Source organism: Rhinopithecus roxellana, chromosome 16 (assembly GCF_007565055.1).
Source record: "Rhinopithecus roxellana isolate Shanxi Qingling chromosome 16, ASM756505v1, whole genome shotgun sequence".
In the NCBI taxonomy this organism is placed as follows: Eukaryota; Metazoa; Chordata; class Mammalia; order Primates; family Cercopithecidae; genus Rhinopithecus; species Rhinopithecus roxellana.
In genome coordinates this window covers 15,419,565-15,438,908 of record NC_044564.1, presented here as the reverse complement: position 1 = coordinate 15,438,908, position 19,344 = coordinate 15,419,565, and the positions used below count along the sequence as shown (strand labels likewise).

General features: G+C 44.2%; 1 protein-coding gene across 3 annotated transcripts in view; it reads left to right on the top strand.

Moving 5' to 3' along the window:
* ABL1 (ABL proto-oncogene 1, non-receptor tyrosine kinase) overlaps positions 1-19,344 on the top strand; it is a 180,379-nt gene that overhangs the window by 118,370 nt on the left and 42,665 nt on the right. The window contains exon 1 of one of the 3 annotated variants that reach the window (XM_010360953.2): positions 7,677-8,134. The exons of the other annotated variants lie outside the window; for them this stretch is intronic. Within the exon in view, the coding sequence (XP_010359255.1) occupies positions 8,056-8,134 (79 nt within the window). The 5' untranslated portion in view covers positions 7,677-8,055. Of the gene's footprint in view, positions 1-7,676; positions 8,135-19,344 lie in introns of those variants that run through there. 3 annotated transcript variants of the gene reach the window in all.

Genomic DNA, 19,344 nt, shown 5'->3' with positions numbered 1-19,344 from the left:
ATCTCCTTTCACTGAAGCCTTCCAGTGGCTGTGCCCCTTCCACGCATACAAAACTAACAGTCATCTTTTTAGTTGCTCATTCATAGACAGTGAATGGCCAGCCAAATTTCTCTAGGCATTAAAGGAAAGTCTCTAACCTGATATTAATAGATAAAGGGTAAAACAAATAGCAGAAAATAGGAACTTGGTAGAACTAAAGACAATGCAGGCAACAGAAGAAGAGTTCAAAAGAACAATTCAGGCTGGCTGCCGTGGCTCACGCCTGTAATCCCAACACTTTGGGAGGCCAAGGTGGGCAGATCACCTGCGGTCAGGAGTTTGAGACCAGCCTGGCCAACATAGAGAAACCTCATCTCCACTAAAAATAGAAAAATTAACCGAGTGTGGTGGCAGGCACCTGTAATCCCAACTATTGGGAGGCCGAGGAAGGAGAATTGCTTGAACCTGGGAGACGCAGGTTGCAGTGATCCGAGATTGCGCTAGTACACTCCAGCCTGGGTGACAGAGTGAGACTCTGTCTCAAAAATAATAAATAAATAAATAAAGCTATACACTTCCCACAAAACACTGTGCTTTAAAAAAAAGAACTACTCTGGCCGAGACGGGCGGATCACGAGGTCAGGAGATCGAGACCATCCTGGCTAACACGGTGAAACCCCGTCTCTACTAAAAAAAAACTACAAAAAACTAGCCGGGCGACGTGGCGGCGCCTGTAGTCCCAGCTACCCGGGAGGCTGAGACAGGAGAATGGCGTGAACCCGGGAGGCGGAGCTTGCAGTGAGCTGAGATCCGGCCACAGCACTCCAGCCTGGGTGACAGAGCAAGACTCCGTCTCAAAAAAAAAAAAAAAAAAAAAAAAAAAAGAACTACTCTTTGCTATCCTCAGAGAGAGAGATTGCAAATGTCAGAAAACAGGATGCTTTTAAAAACAATAACAATCAGAATAAGAATGAATTATTTTTCTTTTATTTATTTTTTTCTTTTTTCTTTTTTGAGACATGGTCTCTCTTTGTCACCCAGGCTGGAGTGTAGTGGCAAGATCACAGCTCATTGCATTCCCAACCTGCCTCAGCCCCCTGAACAACTGGGACTACAGGCACACACCACCACACCTGGCTAATTTTTTAATTTTTTGTAGAGAGATGGGGTCTCACTGTGTTGCCCAGGCTGGTCTTGAACTCCTGGGCTCAAGTGATCCTCTTGCCTCAGTGTCCTAAAGGGCTGGGATTACAGGTGTGAGCCACCATGCCCACCAAGAATGAATTGTTTAATATTAAAAACATTATAGCCCAAATTTGAAATCCAACAGAAGATGTGGAAAATTGTCTCAGAATATATTGGGTTGGTACAAAAGTAATTGGGGCTTTTGCCATTTTAATGACAAAAACTGTGACTACTTTTGCACCAACCTAACAGAACATAAAGACAAAGAAATGGACTATTGAGAGAACTATAAGAGAGAACAGGTAAGAAAATTAGAAACTCTCGGGAGGCTGAGACAGGAGAATTGCTTGAACCCAGGAGGCAGAAGTTGTAGTGAGCTGAGACCACGCCATTGCACTCCAGCCTGGGCAACAAGAGGGAAACTCTGTTTCAAAAGAAAAAGAAAAGAAAATTAGAAACTCAATCCCAGGGCTTTAATATCCTTTTTATAGGAATTCCAGAATGAAAACGGAAAAAAATAATGATAACAAAGAAACAAATGAAGGAGAAATTAGGAGACATTAAATGTAAGGAGAAATTTCAGAGTTTAGTGAAGTGAGTATTTTCCAAAACTAATGACATAAATCTCTGAATTTATGAGTGCCCAGAATAATATATGAAAGAGACTCACTCCAGGCCATATCATTGTGAAACACCAAGAACATTAGAAGATCCTAAAAGTTTCCAAAGAGAAAAAAAGCAAGTCATTTTCAGGAACCAGAATGGGATTGCATCTCTAAACAATACTTACTGGAAACTAGATAGTAGTAGATAAATGCCTTCAAAATTCGTTTGGGAAAATTATTTTCAACCTGAAATTCTATACCCAGACAAACTGTCAGGGTAGAAGAAAGGTATTTTTTTAGACATGCACCCTCCCGCCCCACCTCTGTGAAGCTACTGGATGATGAATTCCAGCAAAATGAAGAAGTTAAGTCAATAAGTAGAACTGAGAATATTTGAAATGTTTTAGTGATTGGAAAAAATATCACTAGATATTTGACAGATCTTTGAAGTATTTGAGGGACAATGGTAATAGGTATATAGAAGACTGGTTAAATGAAAACAAGGCAATATCTCTAGGATAAACAAAGTTGTATAATAAAGGAAACATTCATAGTATATTATTGGCTAAGCAGTGAACAATATTTACATCATCCTAGTAATGTAAACACTGACTATTGATTTATCCCCCAAATTGTGATTTTATTGTTTTGGGGGGTTATGGATGGTGATAGTATAATACTGCTGTCGTAAGTTAATAGATAATGGATAAATCTAATGAATTCAGAAAGAGCAAGATGATGTTATTAGCTAAAATCTGAAGGAGGCTGTCTCTGGGGAAACAGACGGGGGAATGGGATTGCTGTTTTTTATTACCAGATTTTTACAAGACTGTTTTTAGCCTTTTTTATAAGACTTTTAGTACTGTTTGAGTTTTAACCATGTTATGTATATTACTTTGATTAAAAAGAAAAATTAATTTTAAAAAATGAGCATACTAATACTATTAATTCTCTCCTTCTAGAGAAAAATAGTTAACAGTTAGGTTTAGACTTGTTAATTATAAAAATATAGTAAAGTCTTACTGTAATGGGATTTTCTAGAAAGCAGATTTCCTCTAAGGCAGTTCAGATTTGCTCCCCAGCTGAGAATTAGAGCCTGGAAATACCAAGAGGACTAACAGAAAAATCATTGTCATTTGAAGGACAGTCATCTGTGCAGCCTGTGCACGAAATCTTGGGTCTGAATTAGGTCCCCATTCAGGATGCAGGAGTGTGGGGTTTGTGTTTTGCTAAAGCTGTGGTTGCAAACCTTTGCTTTAGGATGAAAGGTGGGGCTCTCTGTCACGTTTGAACCTTAGTTGCTACTCCTACCTCATAGCTAGTGTTTCTTTCTCATCATAGAATAAATTGATTTCCTTGTCTCTTGGAAAACCTCCAGACTGCTTTCTGGAATCATTTTCATATAGCATGTTTGTTAATTTGAACTCTTGCCTGAGTCCCAGTAAGATGTAGGCAGGAACACAGACCTGACACAGGAGTAGTCCTCTTTTGGAAATAACAATAGCTACTGATTATCGAGCACCTTCTGTGCTTCGGGCACTCTCCATACATGATTCCTAATCTTCATAATAACCCTGTGAGATAACTGCTCTTATGACTACCTCCCATTTTTCAGATAAGAAAATTGAGGCTCTGAGAGGTGAAGTCATTGCCCATGGCCCCACAGTGAGTGGCAGATCTGAGACTCAGCACTAGCCTTTGTGACACATAACTCGTGACCAGCAGGTAGTGCTACCCGATTGAAAAAATGTGAGACTTAAAGGGATGCACGTGTCCCTATACAGTGGCAAAAACTAGTATGACGGAAATGATATTTTAAGCTATCTTATCCTTTAGTTGGACATACACTAGACCCACAGAGCTAGAGGACCTACCTGGCAGGCTCTCACTGGACAGTGTTTGCTGAATCAGAGAAAGTGGGCTTTGTTGGCATTTGCATGTGAAATAGTGTGCACATACCTCAAGATCTTTGCTGTTCTCCCCCTAAAGCTACTAGCTGTGCTGGAAACAGTGAAGGCGTCGTCCAGACCTGGGGTCATCTGGTCCTGGGGTCCCAAGCCAGGCCTCCGGTCAGGTTCATCTGTCTCTGTTCCACCTGCACTCACACCCAGTCCTGCTGCTGAGAGATGGAGCATCCACATCCTGAATCCTGCCTCCTTCCCTTGACCCACTTCTATGGTGGGTGCCTGCCCAGCTTTTCAATAGGGCTAAATTCCAAATTAAAAAAAAAATTCAGTGTCTCTCCTCTAATCATCCAAGAAGAGTCTTCTTTTGGTAAGTTGTTCTAGAGTTATGCATATCTTAAATTCGGAAATTGCCTTCAAATGACTTAAATTTTAGAAATATCCATTCCTGTTTGTCCTACTCCCAGTGAGAATAAGCAACTCTTCCCTCTTCCAAAACAGCGGATTTCTTTTCTTTTTTTCTCTTTTTGAAACGGAGTATTGCTTTGTTGCCCAGGCTAGAGTGCAGTGGCGCAATGTTGGCACACTGCAACCTCCACAGGTTCAAGCGATTCTCCTGCCTCAGCCTCTCGAGTAGCTGGGATTACAGGTGTGCACCACCACGCCTGGCTAATTTTTGTATTTTTAGTAGAGACGGGATTTCCCTGTATTGGCCAGGCTGGTCTTGAACTCCTGACCTCAGGTGATCCACCCACCTCGGCCTCCCAAAGTGCTGGGATTACAGGCGTGAGCCACCGCTCCTGGCCCCTAAACAGTGGATTTCCGTCTTCCATATGCATGCAGATCAACTTCAGATCCAGCCCATTGCACATATCCTGATTCTAGACTAGAAACCAAGACTCGGCATTTTAAGCAAGCCCCACATTATTCAAAATAGATTGTCCATGGATTATACTTTTAGAAACATTGTTCAGATCCCATGCTTTAATGTAATTGGGGATTTTATCCTTTCCTTCTTAACATTCCTTTTTTTTTTTTTTTTTTTTTTTGAGATAGTCTTGGTCTGTCACCTAGGCTGGAGTGTGTTGGCGTGATGTCTGCTCACTGCAACTTCCGCCTCCCAGGTTCAAGCAGTTCTCTGCCTCAGCCTCCCGATTAGCTGGAATTACAGGTGCCCGCCACCACGCCCAGCTAATTTTTTTGTACTTTTAGTAGAGATGGGTTTTCACTGTCTCAAAAAAAAAAAAAAAAATTATTAAATAGCTTGTTCCCTGAATTACTTTCTCCTAAGATATGTTTTCCCAACAGTTAATGTTATTTATTTCATCTTCTGATCTTACTTATATTATCCACCTCTCACTTAAATTGGAAATTTTCTGCCATTTTACAAAGTTCAAGACCTTTCTCCTTTACTGTCTCCTGGCTGTGTGAACTTGGACAGGATACTTCCCCCTCTCCCTCCAGTCAGTTGTTACCTGTGAAATGGAATTAAACTATACAAAATCATTAGGTTGCTGTGAGGCTTAAGAGTGACTGGCACATAGTACATGCACATTAAAAGTATATTTCTTCCCAAACTAATGCAACATAGCAAAAAAGTTAGTTCACAGTCTTTAATTTCTTTCCTTTCCCTTTCTTTCTTTTTAAAAAGTCTTTTTAGCTAATGGCTTTTAGGTCTTCGGCTGATAAGAAGGAATCCTTCTTGGGGTATTCTTTTGGTAAGAAGATTGAAGCTCTCCTTTATTTGCTTGTAACAGAATGCTCTTCATATCTGGCAAATGAGTTTCAAAAGCATCAAAACCTGGATCTGGAAAGAATAGGCCAGGTTTGATACGATAGTGTAGAGTTTGGCAGTTCTTTCAGTGTTCATTGCCACTAATTCAGTGTTTTGTTAGATCTGTTGATGTATGGTTTTATACCTAAAAAAGATTTGGAAAAAGTTTATAAGCATTATTCATTTTAAGAGGATAAGATCATTTTAGACTCAGGAGCAGAATATTAGTAATAATAATTAGCTTTAAAAAATAAACTTATATACCAATATAAAGTACAGCACAAGGCAAGCAAATATCTCGGCCTGTATTAACAGACAGTATTGAAGGATATGGCTAGAATTTCCAAAATGCCTAATAATGTGTAATTCTTGGCATTAAGCTGCCAATTTGAATATGGCCCTTTAATATGAAATGCTATATAATGAAAGACTTTTTTATCGTCTGAAACAAGGCCCCTGAACTTTCTAAAAGGGCAACAAAACAGACAGATAATGTATTTTTTCACTTGTTGGTACTGGTGGCACCCTTTTGAGTTATTTTTGGCATTATGTGTAGAGGTTGAAAGATTCAAGACAACACTAAACACGTTAGCAGTCACCACATGCAGGCTGTCCAGCAGAATAACAGCGCCTCCCAGATCATAGAAAGCATCCAGAGTCACTGCACCCATCCCCTGGGGACCCTGTCATCCTGCATCTCCAGATGATGAGAGCTGCAAACTTCCCTGATGGTGCTCTCTTGGATGCTCATGAGGCCTCATCTGGTACCACGACTCTAGCAGTAGGTCCATTCAATTGCAGTAAAAATGCATGTTGGATGTTGATCAGAATTTGGCAGGACACACGTGAAAAGTTAATGACATCCTGGCCGAGAACCCCTGTGATATACACTAGTCACATTCAGTCCAGTTGGAGTTTTTATGTGCAGTTTTTGGCAGAGCTAAGTGAAGATCTTGTTACTTAGCTGTTCCTGATGTACTCAAGATACTCTGGTTTTTGTCCTTACAGGATAGGCTAGAAAGTAGCCAGGGTCTCATAACCAAGGCTTTCTCTGAAACACGTAATGACAGTGCTAGGTATTTGACCAAAGATATCCAATGCTTTAATCCACTTGGAGTTTATTCTTGGTGTGAAGGGGCAACATCATCCACTGGTCAGGACCCTGATCCTTGGAGCCAGGCAGACCTGGGTTGAGTCCATCTCCGCCTGTTTCCAGCTGTGGGCAAGGTGTTTGACTTCTCTGAGCATCTGTGGGTTTTTTTGTTTGTTTGCTTGCTTGTTTTTTTAACCTGAAGAATTGGGATAATCTGTTTCCTCACAGGGTAATTGCGCAGATGCAGTAATGAAGGTAACATGGCACACGGGAAGAGTTCGATACATGTCAGCTCTTACTCTTTGTGGCTAGAAGATGTGGACTAAACTTCTCCCTTTTGCAGTTTTGTGATTAACACCATTTATGAAATAAATAAATGAAATAAATTCCTTTTCCTGCCATGAGGGGAACTTACCTGATTTTACTGAATTATTTGGTGCCATTGGGTTCCTTACCGTTTCCCTCTGACCTAGATTTCTGGGTCTGTGCCAATAACACGATTGTGATTGCTGCTACTTTATAACATTGTCTGTGGTCAGTCCAAACAAGAGTTTAAAAGAATTGAATGAAATGGATTTTAAATAATGATTCCTCCCCACCCTCACCCCGTGGCACTCGGCCAAAGGAAGGGGGAAAGTTCTCTGTTAAAGAAAATGAATCAGAGAAGAGGCTCAGACCTTGCATCTGAAAATTCTCATTGTGGGGACTAAGGCTTCTCACTGTGAACTCACACCCGTCTGTTTGCAGCCTGACCTCACATCCTGGTCTGGGTGTGCGGCCTGACCGGAGTGTCGTCCGCCCGTGTGGTTGTCCTGTGGGTGCCAGCTCTGACTTCCTCCCCAGACACCCACTGCCTCAGCCTTAATCACAGGACGCGCGTTGAGTAGAAATGAGACCAGTTAGTATTGGTAACTGCAGAGGAATTTGCATTTTCACCAGCGTCCTCGGGTCAGAGGGTTTGCCTGGCACCGCGCACCGGGAAATTCGCCAAATGCGGTGCAGGTTGGGGACGCCCCAGGCCCCGGTGGAGTTGCGCGCGGCTTCTAAAGTGGAGTGGAGCAGGCCTGCATCCTCCCCGCCGGGGTTGGGACTTCGCTTCCAGGCGGAGAAAGACCTCCTCCGGCCACGCGCGGCCTTCCCCCTGCGAGGATCGCCATTGGCCCGGGTTGGCTTTGGAAAGCGGCGGTGGCTTTGGGCCGGGCTCGGCCTCAGGAACGCCGGGGGCCCCAGGGTGTGGACGGGCTCGGCCAGGAGGGGGTTAAGGCGCAGGCGGCGGCGGGGCGGGGACGGGCCTGGCGGGCGCCCTCTCCGGGCCCTTTGTTAACAGGCGCGTCCTGGCGAGGCGGAGACGCGGCCGCGGCCATGGGCGGGCGCGGGCGCGCGGGGCTCCGGTGAGGGCGGCCTGGCGGGGCCGGGAGCGCCCGGGGGGCCGCGCAGGCCGAGCCGGGCCTGAGCCGGGCCCGCGGACCGAGCTGGGAGAGGGGCTCTGGCCCCCGACGTCGCTGGCGCGGGAAAATGTTGGAGATCTGCCTGAAGCTGGTGGGCTGCAAATCCAAGAAGGGGCTGTCCTCGTCCTCCAGCTGTTATCTGGAAGGTAAGCCCGGGCCGCGCGAGTTGGGCTGAGTAGTCGCGCGCCCTCCCGCTGCTGCTGGGACCTTCCTAGGCCTCGCCGCCCGCGCGCTCCCTCCTGCGCCCTCCCCGGGGCTTCTTTTTCTCCTTTCTCTTCTCCTCTCTTTTTCTTCTCTTCTCCTCTCTTCTTCTCCTCTTTTCTTTTTTCTTCTCTGTCTCTGTCTCTCTCACTCTCTGTCTTTGTCTCTCTCTCTGTTTCTCTCTGTCTCTTTCTCTTTCTCGCGATGGCTCCTAGGCACCGCCGGCGGAGCGTGGCCCCCAGCCCCGGCGCCAGCCCAGGGAGAGCCGCGCCGGATGGTGACGGCGGCGTCCGGGGCCCCACACTGCGGGCTCCCCCGAAAAAGTTTGAGAAAGTGAACTCGACAGGCCTTAACATCCCTGGGATCCCACGTTATGGAATTTTCACCGTTAGTTGGAACTGTGTGTTAAAAAGATCGACCCGTGTTTGTGAAAACATGCGATTTCCATTAAGCATCATGTACACAAGGAACACCACTCTACCATTTATGGATACAGAATTTCAAGTGATCTTTCCATCTCCCCCACCCCCATCTTATCTGCAGACCACGAAGAGATCTTAGGAATTCGCTGACTTTTCAGGGGAAGAGAGAGAGATCACAGCCCATTTAAGAAGGCGTTTCCAAGGAGTCCCCCAGAGTACTGGGGTGTCATGTTCGGTTCCTTAAGTGAAGCTCAGGGCCACGGGGGCTTCACTTTTGCGTTCTTTCTACCTGCTCTCCTTCTTTAATTACATGTGTTTTATTTTATTTTTCTTTCCTGTTGTAGTCTTTAGTTTTCTAAATGGAAAAAAGTAAATTAAGGGTTATGGGTCTTCACTTTCGCTGCTTCTAGGTGGCTATGTAATTGATCTGATTTGAGACTAGTGCTCCCAGATGGTTGCCTTCAGCGGAAAGACTGTGCTTTAGAGATGGGGTGGCACTTGTTCTTCTCAGTTATTTTCATTTAAGACTTAAAATATAAGAGTAGAAATGTGGCCGGGCGCGGTGGCTCACGCCTGTAATCCCAACACTTTGGGAGGCTGAGACGGGTGGATCATTTGAGGTCAAAATTTCGAGACCAGCCTGGCCAACATGGTGAAACCCCATTTCTACTAAAAATACAAAAAATTAGCCAGGCTTGGTGGTACACGCCTGTAATCTCAGGTACTCGGGAGGCTGAGGCAGGAGAATTGCTTGAACCCGGGAGGTGGAGGTTGCAGTGAGCCAGGATCACGCCACTGCACTCCAGCCTGCGTGACAGAGCAAGACTCCGTCTCAGGAAAAAAAAAAAAAAAAGAGTAGAAATGTGAAGCTCACTTTAGAGCAAGTAGGATTTCTGCTAGAATGCCATGGTTTTCTTTTTTAAAAAGCAGGAGAAATAAAGAGGGCTCATTAATTTTATAACCTATTTTTCTTTCCTTAACCTCTGACTCTACCCTGAATGCCTGCTTGGAGTCACATATGTAGCTCACACTAGTGATGTGGATGAAATGTGTTTGCCCTTCTTGCCACAGTTTGTGTACCTCACTTCTCTTCTCTTTCTGGGATTCCGGGGGCTGAATGGCCCAGAGAAGGCTCATCTAGGTGGAGTGGGCTCACGAAGCCCAGCATTTGGAGGGTGGAGATGGTTTATTTGTCCCGAAAAGTTGACGTCTGAGCAGTCCAAATCATCTTCGGTTAATACATCGCTTATTTTTTCCAAGTTGCTCAAAATTCTGAGCACATTCTCATTTACATCTGTAGCGAGTTAGTGTTAGGCATCGTCATCTCCACTTTGCAGATGGGTGTCTAAGGCAGGGATGAATGGACTTTTGTAACTGCAAAGCTGGAGCAAAGTTTAGGTCACGGCTTTGCCACGGCATTGTTTTGTTTTCCTGGGAGTAAACTGGAGATTTAGTATGGACCTGGCTGGTTTAATTATTGTTTTGGGGAAAAATCTAAAACATCTTATTCCAACATGTCTTGAAATGAATTATAATGTTGACTCTCAGGTCTCAAAAAAAAAAAAAAAGTTCTAGTACAGCAGACTGCCTTGGGTTAAGCCTTCATCTAGGAAGGTGTCACTCTGGGAATTCTTTCTTACTGAGTTTTCTTCTTTTCGTTGTTATATTTAATTAGAGAAAGTAAATGGAATTATTTTGTGGTTGGTAGACTTTAACAAGCCTCAGTGATTGTCTCTTAAAGACTGAAAGTGCCATTTGTCTTTTGGGCAAAATAGTTCCTAACATCTGGATAAGTAATCCAGGCTTCCCACTTTCACTGACAGCCTAAATCAGCCAATCAGTGTCAGTCCGTCAGTGTTTATTGACGCCCTCTCAGGGTCCCAGGCATCCCATGTCAGGCAGAGAATTGAATGAGATCAAGTTTTTCATCGTTCTATCAAAGAAGCTTCCACCATAAATGCAGTTTGATGGTGCATGCTACCTGCTACTCAGCCTAGCTGTCAAAGCAACATTGGTAAACAAAGATGGCTAACAATTATTAAATGCTTACTGTGTGCCAAATACTGTTTCATTACTCTATGTGATCTAATATACTTATCTTTCATGATAGCACTATCATTATTTCCATTTTATAGATGAGGAAACTGAGTCATCAAAAGGTTAGGTAACTTGTCTAGGGTCACAGAGCCAGTGAGTGTGGGTACTGGGATTTGAACTCATGCTATCTGGCTCGGGAGAGCCCACTTTTAGCCACTGGATGCTCTTCTGATTGTGACAATTTGTCTTTTTTGGAATTCACTGTGGTTTTTAAAATGGTATCTCCAGCCAGAAACTCCTCCAATTAATCCCTGAAATATAAGAGTAGTCTCTTTCTCTCTTCTAGAAACCTGATCCTGGCAAAATGATTAGCTTTAGCAGTAGGATTAAATTTTTTTAAATGTATATAAAAATACCTGTATGTAAGAAATCCTGAAAGGGTATTTAGTGATAAGTAATTCCCTCTCCTATTCAGTTTCCCCTCCTAGAGGTAATCACCCTGGAGTTTTATGTGTGCCCTTCTAGAAATACTGTGTGCACATATAAGCATTTATAACATGTGAATTTTGCTCTCCAACTTTTTGTGAAGATGCGTGTTTATAGCAGTATCTATTTACCAGGAGCCCATTTCGCTTTGCAATCTTCGGTCTACTTTGAACACTGAATTATCTGATTATTTCTTTCCCCTGGAAACGTCAAAGAAAACATGAACACTAGCCTTTTGAATTCAGGGTTTTCTTTTCATTTGATTTTCATTTGTTCATGTGTTTGTATTTACATACATTGTGCATGAATATTGTACATGTATGTGACAGTTGTGTACTGTAGAATCAAATACTATTGTCTGTGAACTGCACTCTTGAACTTTTCGTTGTTGTTGTTGTTGTTGTTTTTGGTAATAGGATCTTGCTCTGTCACCCAGGCTGGACTGCAGTGGCACAGTCACAGCTCACTGCAGCCTTGAGCTCCTAGGCTCGAGCAGCCCTCCTACCTCAGCTCCCCAAGTAGCTGGGGCTGCAGGCACATGCTACCTGGCTAATTTAAATTTTTCTTTTTTTTTTTTGTAGAGACAGAGTCTCACTATTTTCACTAGTTTGCCCAGGCCAGGCCAGTGTTGAACTACTGGCCTCAAGTGATCCTCCCACCTTGGCCTCCCCAAAGTGCATCCCTACAGGCATGAGCCACTGCCCTCAGCCTGAACTTTCGAAAGTTATTTTAAGGGCCCACTTTTAAATGCTTCTTTTCAGCAGCTAACTTTCCAGCGGATGCTTCATGTGGTGCCAGCCCTACATATTCGCTTTTAGAACTTGAGCTTTGGAGAAGCTTATGCTTGCTTTCTGCTCTCTCCTGAGGTCATCAGATACTTCCCTTGTTCAGTAACAAAGGAAGTGAGACTCTTTCTGTTACCTAATAAAAGGCCAGTCCGTCCATTTCATTTTGGGTGCTATTAACTGACCATTTACGATGTCACAGGCTCCGACCTGAGCAACTCATGTACAGCCTCGCTTCATGTTCACACCAGCGCTCTGAGGTTTCTAGAGAAGAGGAAAGGCCCCAGTTTAGGTGGCAGTACTTTTCAGTTTGGAGGCAGGAGATGCCAGTTTTCCTCTGACCTCTCTGAGTTTCCATGTTTTTACCTCTAAGACAGAGAGACCATCCTCTGTTCAGCCACCTTAGAGGATTGTTTTGAGGGTCTATAAGATGATTGAAGGAAAGCTCTGAAACCGATAAGAGTTAAATGTATGTTTGTATTATGTTGATAGGAGATTCCTCTGAGATGCTCTTTAGTCCAGGCAGGTTTATGGCTCCCACAGTGTTCCTAGGTCCCATTCTTCTGCACAGGCAGGCAGTTCCTGAGTCAGCCAGCCTGGACCCAGATGCCATCTGTGCTCTTGGCTGGTCTTGCGCATTCACTGAGGTTCACTGTACCTTGGTGTTCCCATTTCTAAAATAAGGGCTGTAGTGATCCCTACCTCACTGAGTTGTTGAGAGACTTCATGTAAATTGTTTAGCAGAGAGCCTGGCACAGAACAAGAGCCTAGCAGAAAAGTAAGTTGTTATTTTGAGCAAATATTTAGCGGCCTAAAATGATGGCTTTACCATTTTCTCTAATAGTTGAAGTGATGATAGAATTGAGCTGATTCCACCCATAGTTTTTCTTGTTAATGAAACGGTTTGTTTCTAAGTTTGTTTTGATGCATATAATTAATACTTCCTGTCCTTGATTTTTGGCTGAAAAATTTCTTCTCTTCCTCTAACCCTCTGTTATTCCCGTAGTGAATATTTTAATTGTGGAAGAGAAATTCCCATTGGCTCATGGTTGGCATTTTATTTCTCCTGTCCAGAGACAATATTTCCACAGCCTCAAACATGAAAACTGAAAATCTGGTGCTACTTATCACCTTGTAAAATCAAGTCATTGTAATCGTGCCAGTATAATCACTGATCTGAAATAAAAGCAGAAAAAAAAATGGATAGCTTCTTTAAATATGTAAGAACTAAAGATCAAATGGGACATTGGAAGACCTTGACTTTTCCTCCGTAATGGTGGATCTTAATTAAACACACAGAAGAACAATTTATAAAATAATTTCATAGGTTTGTTCTTCTTTAGTGTCACTTTTTAAAACTATCTTTTTTTTTTTTTTTTAATTTAAAAAAATAGAGATGGGTCTCACTATGTTGTCCAGGCTGGTCTCGAACTCCTGGGCTCAAGCAATCCTCCCACCTCAGCCTCCCAAAGTGCTGGGATTAAAGGCATGAACCACCTCACTCAGCCTAAAACTGTCTCAAAAGTAGACAGCATAATGAACTCCCATGTGCTTACTATATGGCTTTAACAATTATCAGCTTATGGCCAGTCTTGTTTCCTTACATAGTGAAGTCACAGTTTCAAAGCTATTAGGAATAGCTTGCTAATTATAATTACTTAGTTTTGATAGTGTAACTTTGTCCTCAGATGAGTAGAATGGTTACTGTGGAACAGGGGTATCCAATCTTGACTTCCCTGGGCCACATTGGAAGAAGAATTGTCTTGGGCCACACATGAAATACACTAACACTAACAATAGCTGATGAGCTAAACAAAACAAATTCCACAAAAATCTCTCTTTTTTTATTTTTTTTTTTATGTTTGAGACGGAGTCTCACTTTGTCGCCCAGTCTGGAGTGCAGTGGCACGATCTCAGCTCACTGCAAGCTCCGCCTCCTGGGTTCATGCCATTCTCCTGCCTCGGCCTCCCAAAGTGCTGGGATTACAGGTGTGAGCCACCGCACCTGGCCAAAAATCTCATAATGTTTTTAAGAAAGTTTGCAAATTTGTTTTAGGCTACATTCAAAGCTGTCCTGGGCCACATGCAGCCTGTGGGCCATGGGTTGAACAAGCTTGCTCTAGAAATTGGTTTTCAGACCAGGCACGGTGACTCACGCCTGTAATCCCAGCACTTTGGGAGGCCGAGGCCGGTAGATCACTTGAAGTCAGGAATTCAAGACCGGCCTGGCCAACATGCTGAAACCCTGTCTGTACTAAAAATACAAGAAAGTAGCTCAGCGTGGTGGCAGGTGCCTGTAATTCCAGCTACTCAGGAGGCTAAGGCAGGAGAATCACTTGAACCCTGGAGGCGGAGGTTGCAGTGAGCCGAGATCTCGCCATTGCACTCTAGCCTGGGCAACAAGAGCGAAAATTCCATCTCAAAAAAAAAAAAAAAAGAAGTTGGTTTTCAAATCCTACTTTCTTTACCATGTTACACCATAAATATTTTTGTTATATTGCATGTGTTGAATACTGGCGATAGGGAAGACAGAGAGAAACAGGTGGGAAGAAGAGAGGGAGGAAGGGGAGACAGACAGAAGGGGGAGATCTATAGAGACAGAGACTGAGAGACAAAGACAAAAAGGTTGAGACAAGAAAGGGAAAAAAACCCAAGCTGGGAGGGAAGGAAGACTGACAGAAGGGGGACAAAGAGGAAGAGGACGGCCAGTGGGGCTGGGGTGGGTGGGTACGGAGAGAGAATGAGAGCAAGTGAAGCACAGGAGACAGTTAGATGATGGGCAGGCAGCTGATGTATGGATGAGTAGCTGGAGGGAGAGGCCATCAGTAACTTCACGTCTCTGTTTCCATTCCTGCCCTGAAATGCCTTCATAATAGAGTCTACCTAATAAGGTTATAGGGATTCAGTGCAGATGAAGTGCTGGCGCTCGGTACGGAATCAGTCAGTATTAGCTATTATTCTTTCACGTGAAGTTGCATAAACTTTAACCTCATTACTCTTAAATTCTCTATAGAAACCTAGTCTTTATCTGTCTTAGAAGCCCTCAAATGTAGCTAATAGTGTTGTACATTGAATACCTTAAAATTGTGTTTAAAGACAGGCCATGAATAGAATTAGGCATTGCTTTTTGAAGCCAAAATACCATGAGGTGGGGAGGGTCATGTTCATTTACCCAGATCAGCAATAAAAATACTGATGGCTAACAAGGCTTTCTGGGGAAATTGGGTAGCCCAGTGACTCTGGTGTCAGCTGACGCAGGAGTCCATGAAGACATGTTAAAAGAAGAGGAAATGTGAAATGAACGCTTTCAAACCATCCATGGTTGGCAGCAGAAGGGGAGGCCTTTCAGTCTGTTGCAAATGGCCTGTGACAATAAAAATGCCTTTGTGGGTATTAGCAGGCTGACTCTGGACAGTTTGGATCTGCGGCCAGTGCAGGAATTCCCGGAACCTTTTGGGAAGGTGTCCGGGGGAGCTCACTGTGGTGTCTATTAGGAATCTGGAGCAAATCCTATTTCTTTTGAAAGCACAGAGAACTGTGTTTTTACATTATACCTTTAGGGTTTTGGCCATGGTTTATATTTCATTCAAAAGAAATCATTGCATTCCCTAGGCTTTTATATAGGTTTTCCTGGTCAGATTGCATTTGTTTTTCAACTTTACTATCTGTCATTATTGCTATTCTTATTACAGGTTAACAGATTATTAAACTGCATTATTCAGTACCTTGTTGCTAAAGACAAACAAATGCAGGGTGTTCTGCATCTGAGTTCACCCAGCAGTGCTGTGTCGTTGCATTGCACCGAGCAGGCACAGAAGGCTCTGAGATACGAGGGCTTGGTCTCTACCCCACAGGAGTTTACATTGTGGCGGCAGAAGACAAGACGTGGTGTAAGATAAGAGAAGGCGCGGTTGTTCTGCAGTGAGCATCCCAGTGTCAGGTGCCACAGTTGGCATCCATGCAGAAATTCTCTGCATGCGGGATTCATTGAGCCCTCCCGACAGCCCAACTAGGTTGATGCCATGCCATTGTTGCCCTGTTGTGCAGTTGAGAAACTGAGGCTCAGAAACAAACATCTTCAAGACATGCTGGTGCTGAGATTTGAACAAGGCTTGTCCACCAGAGCCCATGCTTATTGTACTGCAGGGGACATGTGAACAGATTGCTTACTGGGTGATAGATGCAAGGTGGTGATAGAGACAGATACCAGGTACCCCAATGGGTTAAAGGAGAAGCAACCTGTTGTGGGTGAGGTGATGGGAGAAGGAAGGACCAGTTAGAGAAGGTTTCTGGGAGATAGGGAGGCCAGGAAGAGCAGAAGAGGCTGGGGAGGGAACTCTTGGGAGAGTAAATGGTACTTGTCACAGAACAGTCAGGAGAGGCAAGCAACAGGAGGCCTGGGGGATCTGAAAGGAGTTTGGGGAGGTTGGTGTGGAAAGCAGGGGTAGAGGGCCAGATGCTCCTAGACTCAACCCTGAAGGGCCTGGCATGCCAACCTACTTCAGGAGCTCAGACTTTTACTATAGTGGCGGAAGGAATAACAACCCCAGCCATTTTTTGAGGGCCTGTGCATGCCTAGGCCCTCAAAAACATGTCCCATGTTAGCTACAAACTGCCAGCTAGCCTACAAAACACATCATGATCCCAGCATTGCCCCCCATGACACTGCCAGTAAGTGGTAGCTGACCATTGGCAGACAGGGCCACCTCCCAAGCCCGTGCTCTCTTCTGCCTCTCAGCTGGCAGCCATCTCTAGGGGATTTGAAGCAAGAGAGTGACCTGGTCAGGTCTGCATTTGAGAAAGATGGCCCTGATAGTAGGGAGTGGAGGTGGAATGGCCAAAGGGGGACCCAGCCAAGGGTGTGGTGGAGCATGGAAAGGACAGAAGCGATGAGAGATTGAGGAGGAAAAGTGCCAAGATGCAGGGTGGGAACTGACAGAGGATGACTTCCAGCCTCGGTCCTGACATGGGCGTGAATGGCAGGTGTTCAGAATGGCCTTGAAGATAGTAGCATCTCTATTTATGAGTGGCTTCGTACTCCATTTCCAGTAATTGGAGACTTTTTCACCATAGATTCTTAGAAGGTGACACAATTTTTTTTTCCCCCTTTTTGGGTGAGGGAGAGGGACAGGGACTGTGCATCTTCAGAAAGGTTAGTATTTGAGGCCAAGGCAGGCAGATCGCTTGAGGTCAGGAGTTCAAGACCAGCCTGGCCAACATGGTGAAAACCCGTCTCTACTAAAAATACAAAAATTAGCTGGGCGTGGTGGTGCGCACCTGCAGTCCCAGCTACTCGGGAGGCTGAGGCAGGAGATTCGCTTGAACCCGGGAGGTGGAGGTTGCAGTGATCCAAGATTGCGTCACCACACTCCAGCCTGGGCAACAGAGCCAGACTCTGTCTTAAAAAAAAAAAAAAAAAAAAAGAAAGGTTAAGATTTGGACTGTTGATAGGGATAGGAGTTAGGATGGAGAATTTTGTTTCTTAAAAATTGTCTGGCTAAGACGTTGTCATGTAAAAGATTCCAGGGGAAATATTTAAACCTTGGACTAATTTAAATAACTTTATTTTTATTTTTATTTTTTATTTTTTATTTTTATTTATTTATTTATTTATTTTTGAGACGGAGTCTTGCTCTGTTGCCCAGGCTGGAGTGCATTGGCCGGATCTCAGCTCACTGCAAGCTCCGCCTCCCAGGTTCACGCCATTCTCCTGCCTCAGCCTCCGGGTAGCTGGGACTACAGGCGCCCGCCACCTTGCCCGGCTAGTTTTTTTGTATTTTTTAGTAGAGACGGGGTTTCACTGTGTTAGCCAGGATGGTCTCGATCTCCTGACCTCGTGATCCGCCCGTCTCGGCCTCCCAAAGTGCTGGGATTACAGGCTTGAGCCACCGCGCCCGGCCTAATAACTTTATTTTTAAAGGAGGTTTCTCTAGAAACTCATTTAATGTACTGCCTATAATGGCTATAAGTGGAAAGTAATAAAACTGCATTTATTTTAAAAGAAAATTGCATAATTTGGACTTCTCACTAATTTATCCCAGTCTCCTTTTTAGGCTCTTCCTGTGAGAATGCTGAGGTTTTATTGAGCCAATTCCTTAGTACAAGAGTTGTTAACCTGGAAGACCCTGGGAGTCTGGGATAGAATTCAAGGGCTCCATGTCCTCTGATGGGAAAAATTAAAACTTTATTTCACTAACCTCTTACTAAAATTTAGCATTTCAGTTTTTTAAGAACACAGGTAACAAACCACGGTAATATTACAGTGCTTGTGACTGTCTCTGGTAGAAACCAGGTATTTCTTTTTTTCTTTTCTTTTCTTTTTTTTGGTTGGGGGAACGAATTTCACTCTTGCCACTCAGACTGGAGTGCAGTGGCATGATCTTAGCTCACTTCAGCCTCTGCCTCCCAGGTTGAAGCGATTCTCCTGCCTCGATCTCCTGAGTAGCTAGGATTACAGGTGCCTGCCACCATGCCCAGCTAATTTTTGTATCTTTAGTAGAGACAGGGTTTCACCATGTTGGCCAGGCTGGTCTTGAACTCCTGACCTCAGGTGATCTGCCCACCTCAGCCTCCCAAAGTGCTGGGATTACAGGAGTGAGCCACCACGCCTGGCCAGAAACCAGTATTTCGTATCAGGTAACAGTTGTGGTTATTATTCACACCACTACTTTGAAATGACACAGTTGCTACTGGATCTTGTTATTTAATGTGCAAATAAAGACACAGCTATTTAATACATTAATAAGAGCTATATTACAAGTTTTTAAAAGTATTTTGAGAACTGTTTCAAAAAATCTTTTGAAGACTGTTTTCCTTTGCAATCCTCAGTATTTTATTTTGTGCATTTAAAAATTCATTGTGAGAAGTCCCTAGGCATCGCCTGCTGCCAGAGGGGTCCATAGCACAACACAGTAAGGATCCGCACCTTAGTGGCCTTGGCGTGGCGGGCTGGCCGTGGGTCCCTGGTGAATCCTCCTTCCCTTGTGAGGCACTGTCTTGTTCAGGGTCCCCTTCCTCATCCCTGTGAGCTCACCCCCTCAACTCCTGGCTCCCACTGTCTGTGCTCTTAGACTTAGAGACTCATCCACAGGGCTGGGCACGTGGCTCACATCTATAATCCCAGCACTTTGGGAGGCCGAGGTGACTCAGATTCGAGACTAGCCTGGCCAACATGGTGAAACCCCATCTCTACTAAAAAAAATACTAAAAATTAGCCCAGTGTGGTAGTGGACGGCTGTAATCCCAGCTACGCAGGAGGCTGAGGCAGGAGAATCACTTGAACCTGGGAGGGGGAGGTTGCAGTGAGCCGCGATCGCACCATTGCATTCCAGCCTAGGCAACAAGAGCGAAACTCCATCTTAAAAAAAAAAAAAAAAAAAAAAAAATTCATCCACAGGACAGCGCTGGCCTTCCATTAGACTTCTG